At 36.7% G+C, this 17,521-nt stretch overlaps 1 protein-coding gene across 1 annotated transcript in view; it reads right to left on the reverse strand.

Annotated features, from left to right (window-relative positions):
* pitpnm3 (PITPNM family member 3) overlaps positions 1-17,521 on the reverse strand; it is a 111,738-nt gene that overhangs the window by 35,379 nt on the left and 58,838 nt on the right. The window contains exons 5-9 of the mRNA XM_067365506.1: positions 14,024-14,094; positions 13,714-13,934; positions 4,228-4,417; positions 3,134-3,256; positions 572-744 (exon numbers count right to left, since the gene is read on the reverse strand). Coding sequence (XP_067221607.1) covers positions 572-744; positions 3,134-3,256; positions 4,228-4,417; positions 13,714-13,934; positions 14,024-14,094 — 778 coding nt within the window. The remainder of the gene's footprint in view (positions 1-571; positions 745-3,133; positions 3,257-4,227; positions 4,418-13,713; positions 13,935-14,023; positions 14,095-17,521) is intronic.

Genomic DNA, 17,521 nt, shown 5'->3' on the forward strand with positions numbered 1-17,521 from the left:
GATAAACAGTTGGACGTTTGGTCCTTTGCCACTGTGGCATTGAGCAACTTCTATTGAAAAGGCATCGTTCAGTCTGCGCCTCAGTCTCTCATACAGTACTTGCACACTGACTGCAGCTGTGACTATTAATAGCACTGCAGCATGTAACATGCCATCGAGCAGCCAATATTGATAAACAGAAATGGGAAAAAGAGTGACACATTTATGGATGGCTTGGCCAGGGGGACACATCTGGGTAATCTTGTTCTGATTTCGTGTTACCAAAAAAGAAATATATTCATCCTAAAAATAGTGAATGACTAAGGATGCTGATCTGCCCCAAAAAGAATTAAAAAAAAAAAAATGCCAGTTTACTTCCCATCTGCTATTATTTGAACAAAAACAAAGTCCCACCTCAAGCTCACACCATTGGTTAGGCCAATGTTGACATGTCAGACTATTACAAAAAAATAAGAGCAATCCTGAAAATGCCTCTTCAGGGATTATCTCTGTATTGAGAAAATATTGTAATAGAAACACTTAGTCACAGCATCATAAAACAGCATTTGGTCTCTGTTCTTGTATACATTACCTGCTAAGGAATGGGTGGTGCTGGCTGCCAGAGGAGTCTGCATCATACGAGTCGCTCTGTTTGCGGCTGAGTGGAGTTTTCCTGTTGCGGGTCTCACTAGGGGCAGATAGGTCGATGTTGCTCCTGCTAAGACGTTTGCTGGAGCTCAGGCTCGGACTGACTTCAGGGTTATCCTGAGTGTGTGGAAAAAAATGAGACAGCCAGTTGAACAGAGATATTATTTATATAAATGTGAAAATAATATACGTAAGCACTGAAGCAGAGTGTCAGATAAAGTCTGGATGGTGTGCCTGGTGTGAAAGATGTTCTGTGCTTCCTGAAGATCACAGAAATGTGATGGGAAAACCCACAGGAGTTTGCTCAGAAGTTGCACTTTCATAGCTCAGAGGAGTAAATTGAGCTCTCAGTGATGTTTCTTTATCGACTATGTCTCAGAGCGTTCAGAGATTGAAAAAGAAACCAATGAGAGAACTGTCTACATTCAGAGTTAAAGCTATAAAATGAATGTGGATAGAATATATCAGATTATTTCACTATGAATTTTAATAAGACATTTTGTATATTGAGATATTAAATATTCAGGCTTTGATATCTTGGTATATTTGAGTTTGACAGAGTTTGCGACATTGTTGAGATCTCATCTACAGATGTGAGATCTCAAAATTTATCAGTACCCTATCTGTTATTAGCTAATGTTACAGATTTATAATTTATCGGTATCAGTCAATACTGGACATTTCATTGTGTATGTGCTATTTACCTATTTTTTTTAACTTTTATTTATTTTGGTAACAATTGACAATTAGGTCCTATTAGTTAACATTAGTTCATGCATTAACTAACATTAGCAATACATTTGTTATGGTATTTTATGTTTTTTTTAACTGTTCATTATTAGTTCAAGTTATCTCAGGTTCATGAACTAATATTAACAAATACAACGATCGATTGATTTTAATCATGTTTTAGTAAATGCTAGAATTAACACTAAGATTAATAAATGCTTTAGAAGTATTTTTCATTGTTAAAGTTAACTAATGTAGCAAACTAATGTTAATAAATAGAACCTTACTATAAAGTGTTAACTTTATTATTTTTCTTTGCCATCATCAAAAACAGTAATAGTTTAATAACATTGTTAATTGTTACATATATACACACACGCGCACACATACATAGTTCAGTCATGAAAGTCTAGATGGCGCAAGCTGATGATAATTACAGCATTAACTACTTGGTACAAGCTGATTGGTCCATGTCACTTCTGTGGCCACTGAGCTTGTTGCTCACACATTTAAATGGCTGGTTGGTTACATTCACGTTTTCAGAGATCCCCTAAAACCCTCCACCTTCCCCAGCTCCACCTGAATAGATCTGCTATGGGTTATTGATATATGCTATTTGTGCAGCAGCACTATGTCTTACTCACAGCAGAGTATCGGTGTATGTATTGGCAGTAGCAAGTTCCTATATTTGCTCTGTGTGTTACCTATGTGTTACCTTTTTAAAACTTTTTAAAATGTTTTCTTTGTCATCATCATCCCTCATTTAAAGTCATTTAAAGTGTAATAACACTGTAAAATGTAATCTATTTCATTTAATCTCTTCAGCAAATCTCAAAATCAAATTTCATACTGTACATTATAAAGTTGTGATGCCTAAATTCCCTTTTACCATTTAAAGGTCCCGTTTTTCGTGGTTTTTTGAAGCTTTGATTATGTTTATAGTGTGCAATATAATATGTGTTCATGTTTCACGTGTAAAAAAAACACAGTATTTTTCACATCATTTACTTATCTGTATACCGCTGTTTCCACTGTCATAAAAACGGGCTGATGACTTCCTTGTTCTATGAAGTTCCTCCTTCAAAAATACGTAACGAGTTCTGATTGTACCAGCGGTTCCTGTGTTGTGATTCGACAGCTCTGAGCGCACTGTGCCCGGTTACGCCTCTTACCATAACGTGGAGATGCATGCGCTTCAGTGTTATTGTAAACATGTCTTTAATTTTACCCTATCAATTTGAGCCGGAATCAGACGCGGTGATTGGACTGCGGGATGAAAATAGCAGCGTTTCGACAACATGGCGACAAACACACTCTACAAACGCAACTCTTTTGTATTCCTGTGGGCGGAGGTTAGTCAAAAAACTGTTTTAGTGACGTCATTAAAGAAGGAAGTAGAGGGATGTAGTCCAAACTGGCCGTTCGATGTAGGCGACTTCTGTTAAATAAAATATCTCGCTTGGCATTGAACTTTGAGCTTTAAAATTTTACAGATTTTATTTATACTCTAACAACAACATTACACACTAACTAAAATTTGAAACATGGGATCACGAAGAACAGGACCTTTAAAATGATTGATTCTAGTTTTAGTTGTATAATTTTATTTTGTCAAAATTGTAAAGAAATTTAATATATTATTTATTGTCAACAGTGCATTCCTACTAAAAGTGTTTTTTTTTTTTTATCAAGAACAACTCTAAGACAAGGAAGAAAAGAACAAAAGTAGTTACAGATGTGTTTTCAAAACTGAATGATTCAGTGTTTAAGTACATACCTGTAAGCTCTCTGTGCTGTTATGTTGGCTGCTGTGGATGGGGCTGCTGTGTCGTGGGCTGTTGCTGAAACAGAGAGCGTCGAAACACAGCACACCTCCCACACAGTCTCCCAACAAACACACCTGCACAAAACACACAAACTATTTCAGGCAGAATCAGTGCAGCGTTACTGCATGCAATCAACACTGTCAGGCAAATCTCAGGATTGCATAATGACAGCTCAATCTACAGTGCAGTCTGACAGTCAATAACACATTTAATTAATCGTACAGAAACAACACAGCTGTAACTCTAGCGCCTTCCTATTTGATGTTGATGAGCACCTCTGTGGTGAGCTCAAATAATGTATAGATGCTCCAAAAACAAACAAATCCACAGGTCTAATTATCAGTGTCAACAACAGATGAGTCTGCGCCACATTGTCAATGAACAACATGTCTATGGCTGTGTCAAAAAACACACCAATTTTTCTTCAAATCCAGAGGGCTAATATGCTATTTGAATAGTCCGTCTCCCTAGAGAGTCAACACTTGACATGCAGCTCATAAACTGCGGTCACCACTTCAGGAAATCATTGTGCTTCCTAAAATTGACAGGAGAGTGTTATTGGATTAATCATGTCAGATTATGGAGTAAGACGAGTGGAAAGACACCCTCCTTTTCGTCTGTTTTGAATGACTCATCAGTGATGAGTCACTATCCCTGCCACAGACCCACACACCCTTCCTACTGCTGCTCCACAAAGCATTTGCCTTCCTAATACTGATCTGGGACTTCCTTTATCTGCCTGTGTGGCCGAATCTCGATTGTTATGGAAAAACAGTCAAAATGGTTTCAGGGTTGAGAAGCAGTCACATTTACCATTGCTCTCTGTAATTTTGTGGATCAAATTCAGTCACTGTTTGCAAACTTTTTCAGTGACGTTGGATCCGGAAGTATTACTTCCATTGAGTTTTTCTATAGGGATTTTTAAAAAGTCTTAAAAGTGTGTTAAAGCTTTATAAACCATGAATCAAACGAACCAGCTACAAGGTAAATCGCAACTTTACCACCAAGACCGCACCTTAAGATTTTTAGGCACTCCTGGTCTCACCTGTCCTGTGAACCCCTGTCCCTCTGGAGACTGCAGAAAGCTGTGGTACACCTGGTTGGCCCGGGCGATCACGGTCCCGACGGCGTCTTGGTAGTGTGGAGCAGCAATGGCGAGCAGCGGTAAAGCGGCCAGAGGTAAATGGTCTACACTGCTGGACACGCAACTCTCATCGTAGCTGTAAGGGTTCAGACTGAGGAAGAAAAAAGCATAGTAAGCAGTCAGGAGTTCATACTGATGGCCCCGTGACAAAGCAACTGACACAAAACATTTTTGGTTTGCTATCTTTCCAAACTTTGAGAGATTTAGTTCCCAAAACACTACATCAGCAAGTTGTTTAATGCCAGCAGTTTGGCAGGTGCCCCAGTACTTACTTAAGTTATTGCCACTCATTCATGTCAAACTTCTCACCCTTTTTAAGGAAAATCCATCTTAACATGGTAGCCAGTTTCTAGTAAGTCTAAACCTAAAGCTAATCCAAGCTGGTCATAAATTGGTATAAGTTGGTCATTAGCTGAATAACCAGCTACTATGTTACAAAAAACATCCTGACCACTTTAAGTTAGCTGGTTTGTTGTTTTTCCAAGATGTCTACCAACTAACAACTTGTTCAAGCAAGCTAATAACCAACACAGATGAGATAATGAACAGTTGATGACCATCTTAGACTAGCCTGAATAGCTCAAACTACATGATCAACAGCTTTGACCAGGTAATGAGCAGCTTAGGCCAGCTAATGGCCAGTTTTACTAGCTAATGACCAGCTTGAACCAGCTAATGACCATCTTAGACCAGCTAGAATAGCTCATACTGCCTAGTTACCAGCTAATGACCAGCTGATGAACAGCTGTACTAGATAATGAGCAGTTTAACCAGCTAAAGACCAGCTAGAATAAGCTGGACTAACTCATACTACCTAATGACCAGCTCAGACCTGCTGATGACTAGTTTTGTCTAGCTAATAATCAGCTTTAACCAGCTAATGATCATCTTAGATCAGTTGGACTAGCTAATGACCACCTTAAATGACCTTCTTGGACAAGCTAATGACCAACTAAGGACCAATTTAGACCAGCTAGAAACTGATAACCATGTTCCAGTACACTGCTAACAGCAAAAAAGTTGGATTTTTCAGCAGGGATGATTAAAAGTGTGATTCAGGTCACAGAGATGACGATGATGCAACATGAGAAGAGGAATTACAGAGCTTTTGTCCAAGTACCACTGAGCAGACCGAGGTGCTTTATCATGCTGCACTGCATGAGTCTGCATGAACCCACAACATAAAAAAGAGAAAACTGAAAGATTGCCCTGCCCCAATGTTGTCACCTTGAACAGCTGTGCTAACCCCAGAGTCATTGATCAAGCCCAGCGATTAGTGACCCAAAGGCTCTGACAGAGAGGCAGCAGTGCTTGGGGCGAGAGTACTGATGATGGAGAGAGGTACAGAATCTTTACAGCCCAGGCCAGGACTGGGGCAAGAGCTCCAAAATAACTATATGCCTACGTATTTGAGCAGAAACACCAATCAGTGGTCTAAGTGTTAGGGTTGTGCAAAATTCAGAATTTACTACTTGGCTAACATTCCATTCACGAGTTGCAATTTGAATTAAATATCCAACCATCACTCCATCTCTCCATCCATCCATCATTCTCGACATGAAACTTGAACATATAAATTTGAAAATACGGTTTTATCTAGCCAACATTCAAAGTTTGACAAACTGCCCTTCTAAAAAATAAAGAATTTTAAATCTTTACATTCACATTCGAATTGCAATTCTGTATCCTGTTTGCTACCTCAATTCAAATTCTATTTACATTCAAGTGCTGATTTGGAATTTAACAGGCATTCTCAATTCCAGTCTGAATGGTGCCAAACCCTAGCAAAAAAATGGCAGTGATGTGCAGAGCGAAGATATGAAACTTCCCAGGTGTGTAGTCGTGATAGGCTGTTGCTTGGCGAAGTGTGGCACAGGCTACTTGTGATAAATGAATTTTGAAAGTGTTGCCTCCAAGTGGAAATGAACAAGTCCCAAAAGAATCTGTCTGCTGGAGACCTGAAATAGTAGTCAAACTCCTTTTATCATCTTATTGTAAGGGGGGACTATGTAGGAGGGCTGTGAAGGAAGTCACAGAGGAGTTGCTTCTCTGATTACAATGAGAACCCATAAGCTCATTGTAATCAGTCTTTAGTGACACTGCCCCGTGTTCCACAAAAGCAGGTCCCATTTACATCTTACTCAGCAGAGAAAATCTCCTTCTCCTATTTCCCTCTTTTTTATGATCTATTTTTCTTGTAGTATTCCTCCTACAACATGCCAAAATTTTCTCCAAGCTGCGCTCTGGCTGCTGATTTTTACTCTGACTCCTTACAAGGCTAGGCTAATGTGTTATGACCCAGTGTGAACAAAAGTTCCTGTCATGTTTACATGAACTCTCCTGGCTGGAGAAGGACACAGCCATTACAGTAACAAGCCTGCAGACCAGGGGCCAGCCCTATTAGACATGCTCCACAGCAGGAGAGGGTTCAAAGAGCACCTCCAAACCACTCAGTATGCCCCCTAACTGAATTTATTATTTATTTACACAGTGTAATTAATGTTTGGCCCATGCTAGCAGCTGGCATTGTTGCTGAGGTTTTGTTTTATCTCACTAATATGAATATGCCAGGCTGGGTAATGAAGTCTAACAACCTGTCATCTTTTTTTAAGGGTGTCCTTTCTAAGACATTTTAGTGCACACTCTCAGTAGGTAGCTCTCAATTGTAGCCTTGTAGGCTGATCGTCACAAATGACTGTCCTTCACAAATACAAATGGCTGTAGTAAGACAGAATAACAACAACAAACTGTAAAAACAAACCATGTTACAAAATGTAATATAAAGAAATCACTAGGCCTAGGCTAAACTGACATGACACAGCAGTATTTTTTTTTGTATTTTTATTTTTTAGTCTGTATTGTGAGTGTTAGCTATGCAGTTGCTAATGTGTTCTGAGCAGTTTTAACATGCAAATATTGTTGCAAGAGTGTGTTCTGGTGTGTTGTGGTGGATACTAGTGTTCTGTGTGGTTGTTAGGTGGTTACTTCAGTCAAAAGAGCCCATTAAGCCCTGACGAGTATCTGCTCCCTTCTTCGCTAGGTGAGAATTTAAAGTCAGATTGCTTTGAAAAGTAATAGCACACCTCCTCTCAACAAGCCAAAAAGATCTGAGGTGTTATTCATGTCCATAGCAAAAACAGCATCTTAAGAACTGTTTTCTGTCAAAAATGTCTTTATCTTTGAACCGCCTACACTCTTTACCTGAGGGAACTAGTAAAAAAAATCTCACCAGAAACAAAAATAGTTAGGAAGCTTCACAGAAAGTCAAAAAGTACAAGAAAGAGAATGAGCATTGAACTATGCTGTTTGTCATAAAATATTTATTAGATGATTTAGTTTTCCTCCCTTAAGCTGTGAATACTGAGCTCTTGTACAAAAAAAGGTTAGCTTATTACTAACAATTGTGAATTTAAACAAGCAAAGGCCTATAGTAATGTAAAAAGTAAAAGTAATGTGGTGGTACCATGGTATGTTGATGCTATCAGACAAAGGATCAGCAAGATTTTTTTTTTTTTGAAGAAATTAATACTTTTATCCATCCATCCATCCATCTAACATTTTACTAATCCTAGCATACTAATCCTACCACCCTCATTAATGAGGTTAGTAAAACCAACACAGAAGAAATGACCCCTGTTCTTTCAAAAACAAAACTTTCTAAGCCTACTCAGAACAAATGAAGACCCCTGTACTCCCTGCTAGCTTGCTCCACAGGAGATGGATTCTGGGTCTCAAAATAACCCAGCTCCAGCTGCGGAGGGTGAGAAGAAGAAGTTTGATCAATAACCCACCTTTAGACTGCCAAAAAACCTTTTGAAAATACACAAGTGGCAGCTGAAATCTAACCAGACATTCACAAACACTGCTGCATATAAGAAAATCATCTGTTTGAAGATCTAATTTGTCATAAGTCTCATTTCTGTTTATAAAGCATTAGCTCTCATTAATGGTATCTCTCTTCCGACCATTAGGGCCAGTAGAGCTCAGATAAAAGATATTTATCTCAAAAATACATCTTTCTATCACTCAAGCAACATAAGATTGGTGAATGGTAAATATTTCCTCTTCCTTTCCATTATGTTAGGGACCTAATCTATGATGCATCAGCCATAAACAAATCCATTAATTTAAAATACTGTCCTACAGTAAAAAAAAAAAAAAAAACATTGTCCTACAGTAAACTAAAGTTCATAACTATAAATAAGCAATACCAACAACACGCTTGCTTGGTTATGGAGCTTTTATACAGTAAATTAAATATAGTTACTTACATTTTAGACATAATATTGGCAGTTACTTTGTTTTTGCTTTGCAGTGAAAATAGTTCCAAACAAAGGCACAGCATAAAGTGTCACATGGCTTCGAGCAACACTGTAATGGCATTCTGAATGAATCTGTGTTTTTGAATGAATTGTTTGAGTGACAAATTCATTAACTAACAAAATGAATCAGCATTTTTTAAAAATCGGTTAACTAAATGATTCAATGACTCACTAATTCCTGAATAAATCAGTATGTTACAACAAACTGGTTGAGTGAATAATTCAATGACTCACTCGTTGATAAACAAATGTTTTTGAACTAATCAGTTGAGGGAATGATTCAATGACTAACTCATGCCTGAATGAATCAGTATCTTTGAAATAATCAGTTCATCACTGACAGTCAATTGTCACCACCTACTGATGCCAAAACTACTGATGTAAAAGCCAATCAAATCTCCACCACTAATGCACAGACTGTTCAATTTCGAGGACCAGAACTAACTGTTGTATAAATGTTGTATATTATATTATATTATATTATATTATATTATATTATATTATATTATATTATATTATATTATATTATATTATATTATATTATATTATATTATATTATATTATATTATATTAGATTATATTATATTATAAGAAAACTATGAAAGTAAAATGGCAGATTCTGATTTCATATCGACTTGTTGGCCATATAATAAAATATTTAAAAGGGTCAAAGATTCAGGCCTAAGAATAACGAGGAGTTACAGATTGTAATCCCAAGCATATGAGGAATACTGAGCAGACTTGCACATTCAACGCTCACAGGTGGTTCTATCCTTGAGAGACGAATCAGTGTGCACCTCCTTCCTATCTGAGCTGTGACAGAGCCCTAAATTGTTTTACTCCAGGAATCACGTATTGAATTGACTTGCACACCCTGCTTTGGTGAGAGAAAATCAATGTGGAAGCTTTTTTGCCAGAGTTGCTAATTGGAAATCCTGTGTGGAGGCGGCAAACACAAAGCTCCATAACATTCCGCCCCTCCTTTGCTTTTGTGTGCTTCCCCCCCATCCCCCCACAAAAACAATGTTTGAGTGTTTTCTGTGTGTGAGACACTGCTTCATACACACACTGTAAGCACACCTCATTAGGAGAGGAAACTCATTATCAGCCATGATGGCTTGGCAGGACGGCCACAGGTCTCAAAGACAATTCCCAAAGCTCTTAAACAGAAGAAATGAGAACATACATGCATGGCAGCTCTACTGACAGAAGATGCGTGCGGTATAAAAGGGGCTCTAAACATGGCAGTGAGCTGTCCATCAATAGGGAGAGAGCAGAGAGCCTTTGGTGATTCTCACAAAAACATGCCCAGGTCATATTTCACCTTAATACCAAAAGAAAAATTATAAAATAAATAAATAAATATTTGTTGAATAAATGTCAATTTTTAGGACCATTATGTTTTTCACACCAATTACCTCAAATTATCACCAAAATGTTTTACTTTAGTGTTTCTATGCAATTCTCAATATTTTGAATGGTGATTCTCACAGATTCTCTTAACTATAATACAGGATTTTTTTTTTTTAATTCATTACAGTAAAACAATGACTTTAATATAATTATTTTTAAATAAAAAAAATTAAAGCTGCTGTCCGTAACTTTTTTTGATTAAAAATTATCCAAAAACTATTTTTTTAGCTTGTACATAACCAGCCAGTGTTCAAAACGGTAAGCATGTAACAATATTTTCTAATGGACATGGTGGGTTTCTGCAGGAAATTCGAGCATTATCGCCTTTTGTCTTTGCATCATTGCGTCACGACAGTTTACATAAAGAAGGAGTCCCAGCCAGTAGGCTATAACGCATGTGAGGCGGATCATTTATAGCCTTTTTCACAGCAGCTATAATAATTAAACTTATCATTTTGATGGCGGATTGTTAAATTAACGATAGTGATTAGACTGTACAGAAATTGAAATCTACAGGTAACGCTAATACACACTAAAAACACAGTCACGCAATGCTGATGTTGTTAAAATTAAGAATATGAGAACAAAGTATAACAATAAGAATTTGCACGGTTTGACGTAATATGAGCTAAGTGATTGTTAGATTTAATCACCATTGGCAGCGTGATTTACTGTAATGCCTTTTTTCCCCTCGGTCAGAACAAAAGTGGCAGATGTTACTGACTTGTTCAGATGACACTCTCTGGTGAAAATTCTTATCTTGGTCATACATCCAAGACTACAATCTGTGATTCCGAAATACAGTATCCACACCGATGTGGTGATTGACAGAAAACATTAGATGCATCCATGCTGAGGAACTGTGCCGAGGCACAAAGCACATACAGATAATTCCGCAAACAACCGCAATTGCAGGTTTCAAACAGAGATGGCATCAAAGAGGCAAAATTATGGACTGCAGCTTTAAATAAAAAAAACAGTACAAAAATACTGTTATGAAATTAGGGCTGAAACAACTAAAATTTATAAAATCAATAATAATCAATAATAATAATACAATATTTTGCAGTAGCAAAAAAAAAAAAAAAAAATTCACAAAGTGGACCGCAGCAAGGATTAAAAATTAGTATATTAATATATATATATATATATATATATATATATATATATATATATATATATATACTAATTTTTAATCCTTGCTGCGGTCCACTTTGTGAATTTTTTTTTTTTTTTGCTATATATATATAAATTCTTTTTAACCCCCCCCAAAAAAAATTCAAGCAAAACATTGTTTTTTATTTTCTTTAATTTGACTAATTTGAGTGAAATGTGATTTGGACATGTTTTCGACAGGTTTTGTTAGATTCACCCTATTGTTTCTCACTGCTGCTGTTCAACAGGCTGCCAAGACCCAGCAGGAGATAAAATCAGCCACACGTCTCTTCCTGGAGCACAGGAGCCTACTGATGTTGTTTTGGCTGATCCTGGACTAAGTAACGGTGTAAACTGACTGCCTAATGCCTTCATTAACCATGTGGGAAGCAAAAAGGAAGTCGTGTTGAAGAAAAAAAAAAAAAAAAACCTATTGTGTGATTCTGAAGCATGTGTAAATGTGTGTTTGTGTGTATTCTGTATCCAGGGAGCACGATTATGACCTGCAACAATTACTCAGTCTCTCAGAGCAGGCTGTTGTTCTTTATCATATCACTTTTATTATATTCCCTTTCTTAGAACTGGACAAATGCAGAGATATAGGCATAAAACTAGTCATGGTTTCTGCATCTATCCCTTTGTCCTTTGCTCAGGTCGGTTAATACTCACTGCAGCTCCAGCCTTTCTGAGCACTGAACCATAAAATCATAGCAAAAGAGCAAATGCAGTTTGTATATCACTCATGAACAGGGTTTATCATGTTAATCTCCGCGGTACCCAAGTGATTGACATTTTTTATTATGCTGTGTACTCCATGGGAGCAGGCAGAGATTGTGATCATGTGATCAAAGATCCTCTTCTGCTCTTTTTGCTCTAACTATACGGAGCTCCTTCATTTTCATTGCTTTGCCCAAGTGACAATGACAAAGACAGAACAAACTGACACATAAGGCCTAAAGCTATAGAAGAAATAACTCAGAAAGGGCCCCGAGCCACTGAGCCCTTGAAGCGATGGATCCGCTTTCACGGCTTAAAGGGACTGTTCAGTTTAAAGGTTCATTTTATTCTGATTCTCACAGAAAGCATTAGCATTACATGCTTACTTAGGGCTGTCTTCTTAATACTTATTCGCTTCATCCCTTATAAATGAACAGAAGCAGTGAGGGCCGACAAAAAATTCATTATGTCTCGTCAAGCAAACAAATCACACTAATCCTAAGCTTTGCATCTGATCTGCACTCTTGTTCTACCTGCATGAGATGAAGAGATGCTGTGCAAAAGGCAATGCAATTAATAGATTTACAATGTTACAAAAGATATTTTTTCTTAAATAAATGCTATTCTTTTTAACTTTCTTGCATACAAAATCAGCATATTAGAATGATTTCTAAGGTATCATGTGACAATGAAGACTGGAGCAGTTATTTTAAATTGTAATTTGCAAAATTAATGTTTTACTGTAAAAGCAGCCTTGGTGAGCACAAGATACTTCTTTTCAAAACAGTAAAACAATATTAACAACCTCAATCGTTTTAACGGTTACTCTCCATCAGGGGGCCAATGCTCTCTTATTTGAGGAAATAAACCTGTAAAATGTTGCTTAAATTAGTGGTTGACCGATATATTGGCAAGGCTGAAATATCGGCCGATATTTGGCATTTTTTAAATACTGACATTGAAATATTGATATTGACAAATATTGACATCGCCCGATAGGTTTAAACTACACTGTGCTATATCTAGTTGCCCACTATCAGTGTTACCTTGTCTTTATTTGAAAAAAAAATTAAATGACCCAATGCGCACAAACTAACCAGATGACTGTTGGTTACAGTCTCTACTTTCTTTTTATTCATATTTTTTAACAATTTCTTTATTTGTGAATAACATTAAAATAGAATTAAAGTATCAAGAAGGTGCCATCTAAAGTATAAGTCTGTTTATTTTAGTTATATTTAATTCAGCTTTAAATTATTTAAAAAAAAAATATATATATATATATATAGAGCAGGGTGGTCAATGGCTGAAATGTATATATAATATATATATATATATATAGGCATTGGAATCGGCTATCAAAAAAAAACAATATCTGGTGACCACTAGCTCAAATATTCTTAAATTAAACTTGATTTGCTCAGAGAGTTCAGAAAAACAACTGTCAAGAACAACTGCAACTGAATCTGTCAGCATTTCCTCATAAAATGAGTTTCATGTATTCAGCCAGTTTCACCTAAGGGTGTACCCATGATTTCATAACAAAACATCTATGTATATGGTATCTCATTTCATAGTGTATTTGCACAATGAAGCAAAACACTCTATTGCCAGGAAATGCAGCCAGTCCAACCAGTTACAAAACAGTACAATTGAAAGGAAGCAGTGATGGTCTCAGATGATAGCCTATATACACAATGGTATTTAATTTAAAGAATACCATGGCAAATTTCCAAAAAAGCATGGTCATTAAAAGATGCTTTCAGTTATAGCTACTTACTTTGACACAAGGCAGAAGGCCTCTGCGCATACGGCTGGGCACGGCACCAACTTGATGACGACATGCTGGGCTGCAGCTTGGAAATGAGCTTGAGATACTTTCTCCAGCACTGAGGACAGGGTGTTTACATCTGCGGTCTTTGCACCTGGCTCTCCACCAGCCGGGTCCAGTATATTCCCCCCATGAACCACCAGCACCAGCACATGTGTTTGACATTTCTTCTGGAGGACAAGGGTCATGGAATAGTCACAGCACAATATCATAGAAAAGAAAGCAGTAGTATACTGAATATTCAAAAAGATTATCTTACCTCAGCTTCCTCTAGACCGTCAATGCTAGTTTGAGGGACACATTTCGATCTCCTTATGCGGTACAGACTCTCTGAGCCCATTAAGGAAAGAGCATGAGATGGATAGATGGGGATACATATAAAAACAAGAGAAAGAGTGTGATTATAACCACTTTGCACAGAAGCACAGCAAACAGAACCACAAATGATTATCGATCCTTCAAAAGCACACTCCTCCCCCTTTCATTAACGATTTTACCTTCCATTTATTTTCTTCATAGTATGACACAGAAAATGTAGTGCTATCATCAAAACCCCATACTGGTACCATCATATTTCAAAACAGGTCAATAAGAAACAGGCAGAGCTTGGGATTTGTATCAGGCAAACTCTTTCATTTTGATGTCAGCTGGTGTCATAAAAAAATAACACAACCAAATGACAAATAACACACAAGAGAAAGTGAACAGGATCAACAAAAAGCTTTTTGGTGTCTCTGAATCTCCAAATAAGACTGCTGGCCTTTAGCCAAAGTCATTATACCTCACCTTCACCATTGCATGCTCTATTTTTTTTTCCATTTGTAGCTTCCCGCTTTGTTCTGTCATCTCATTCTCACACTCTCATGATCTAGTGCTCCTGATCTGGCTGGCCTCCAGTCATTCTGACAGCAAGGAGCTTGTGCCCATGCCTTCTCAATGCCTTTTGTTAGTCTATCTACTTTTTGGAGGGAAATGTTGGAAACTCACAACCCACAAGGTACTTCACAAGGAAACTTCAATGAATTCAAGCCCTTAGAATTGGTTGTTAAAGGTAACATTATACACATTTACTACATATCTTCTAAAACCAGTTGGATATTTGACAACAGCAAACTTATGAATAATAATGGCTGGTTTTCTTTTCTTTTTCAATTACAAGTGTTTTTTTCAATTATCTAATCTGCAACAGTTACTGAAGTCCAATCCCATCATTCTGTAATGAGAAAACATCATCTGAAAAACAGAGCCAGTTAAGAGTTTGTACAAACAAACACTGGATTGATTCATAATCCATCCTTTCGCAGACAAGTGTGGGAAACCGCACGTATTTTGACTACCAAGATGATGTCATGACAACCCTGAGCTGCTATGACATCAAACAGACTGAGCTGATGATAGACCAGGGAACTTCTCTTAATGGCATATTCATTCACTTCTAAATCACTAAGTCTCCAAGGAACAATTGTGTTCATTGAAAAGCTGTACCCGACTACAGAAAGCATTCCCAATAGTGAGAGCCTTCGCTCATCCCAGCTGCAGGCTTTCATTCACAGCAGCGCCATAAGGAAAACAGCAGAGGCGCAGAGCTGTTTTCTCCTGTGCTTAACACTATATACTGCCAATAAGCCACAGCATTTTCAGACTCTTTGCCGCTTTCTAACTATAGGCTGTCTCACTATGTCCCCAGATGCATATAAGACACAAACAAATTCAGCTTACATAATAAGCCAAATATATGGATCGTTAGAAAAACAGCCTAGATAGAACAATAGAACACAGAAATAGAACAATGACAGACAGACAGATAGAATCAATACCATGTTCGATGCCACAGGGAAAACTGACATATATACCACCATACAGATACCCATAATTTGGGTAATTTTGTTGTAATATCACATTATATCACACACAAAACAAGGAAGGTGTATTTGAACCACTGAACTAAATTTACAAAAAGAGAAGTAAACAGTCAGAAGTAAAATAAGAACAAAAAAACAAATTGCAAATGATAGCATAAATAAATACAATAGAATAAAGAGACAAATGAAATAAACATGGCTTTAAGTTATTTCAGGTGGGTCTAACAGTAGTATTCAGGTAAGAAACTACAGAAATTAATCAAATGTAAAATATCACTGGATAGATTTGTAAAAATTAAAATTCAGATTAATGCTTACAATTAAAGTTACAAAAGTTATTCAGTCAAGAGCAGCGAGTGATTTTCACTTTGTCTTTTTTCTTTGATTAACATGACAGAAAGCAGCAGGTTTATTAGGCTGCTGTCACTTTAAGACACAACATGCATTTTCTCTCAACTATTTACGTTCCAAAACTTACTGTATTTACCTGAATACTTGGTAAGATGGGCATTCTGACATAAATGTACACTACCGTTCAAATGTTTGGGATCGATTTGTGTAAGATTTTTAATGTCTTTAAAAAGAAGTTTCATCTGCTCACCAAGGCTGCATTTATTTAATTAAAAATACAGTAAAATCAGTAATATTGTGAAATATTATTACAATTTAAAATAACTGTTTTCTATTTGAAAATATTTGAAAATGTAATTTATTCCTGTGTTGGCAAAACTGAATTTCAGTGTCACATGATCCTTCAGAAATCATTCCAATATGATGATTTGCTGCTCAAGAAACATTTATTGTGTACAGATGTACAAAATATTTGTATACAATATTTTTTTTTCAGGATTCTTTGATGAATAGAAAGTTCAAAAGAACAGCATTTATTTGAAATATAATCTTTTGTTACATTTTAAATGTCTTTACTGTCACTTTTGATTGATTTAATGCATCCTTGCTGAAAAAAATATGAATTTCTTTAAATTCTTCTCAAAAAAATAAAAAAAAATTCTTACTGACCCCAAACTTTTGAACGGTAGTGTATAATGCTACAGAAGCTTTGTATTTCAGATAAATGCTGTTCTTTTGAACTTTCTATTCATCAAGGAATCCTGAAAAAAAAAAACTGTTTTCAACATTGATAATAATAATAAATGTTTCTTGAGCAGCAAATCATCATATTAAAATGATTTCTGGGGGATCATGTGACACTGAAGACTGGAGTAACGATGCTGAAAATTCAGCTTTTCCAACACAGAAATAAATTACATTTTATATTATATTCCAATAGAAAACAGCTATTTTAAATTGTAATAATATTTCACAATATTACTGTTTTTACTGTATTTTTAATTAAATGCAATCTTGGTGAGCAGACAAAACTTCTTTTAAAAATATTAAAAATCTTACCGATCCCAAACTTTTGAACGGTAGTGTATGTATTTGACAATAAAAGAGCAATAAGCAACAAAAACTAAGTCAATGTGGTACTCGTGAGCTGTTTTGAAATCAGTAGTGTATTTGATGTGAATGCGAAACCTGTGGGAATGCCTCTGAGCGAGGCACCTAACCCTCAATCACTTCCCGGGCACTGCAGTAAATGGCTGCTCAATGCTCTGGGTGTGTGCGTCCACGGTTTGCAGTGTGTGTGTGTTCACTACTCACTACTATAGTCCTAATGTGTGTGCACTAACTTGGATGGGTTAAATGCAGAGAACAAATTCAGAGTATGGGTTACCATACTTGGCCTTCACATCACTCACTCATGCACTCAGTCAGACAGACAGACAGACAGACATATTGGTATTCTGAAAGACAGAAGGATGGATAACGTGTTAATGAAATTCCACAGTAGGACCTTAATGCGTGGCCAGAGCGGCAGAGCGAGGAACGCA

This window comes from Chanodichthys erythropterus, chromosome 17 (assembly GCF_024489055.1).
Source record: "Chanodichthys erythropterus isolate Z2021 chromosome 17, ASM2448905v1, whole genome shotgun sequence".
Classification (NCBI taxonomy): domain Eukaryota; kingdom Metazoa; phylum Chordata; class Actinopteri; order Cypriniformes; family Xenocyprididae; genus Chanodichthys; species Chanodichthys erythropterus.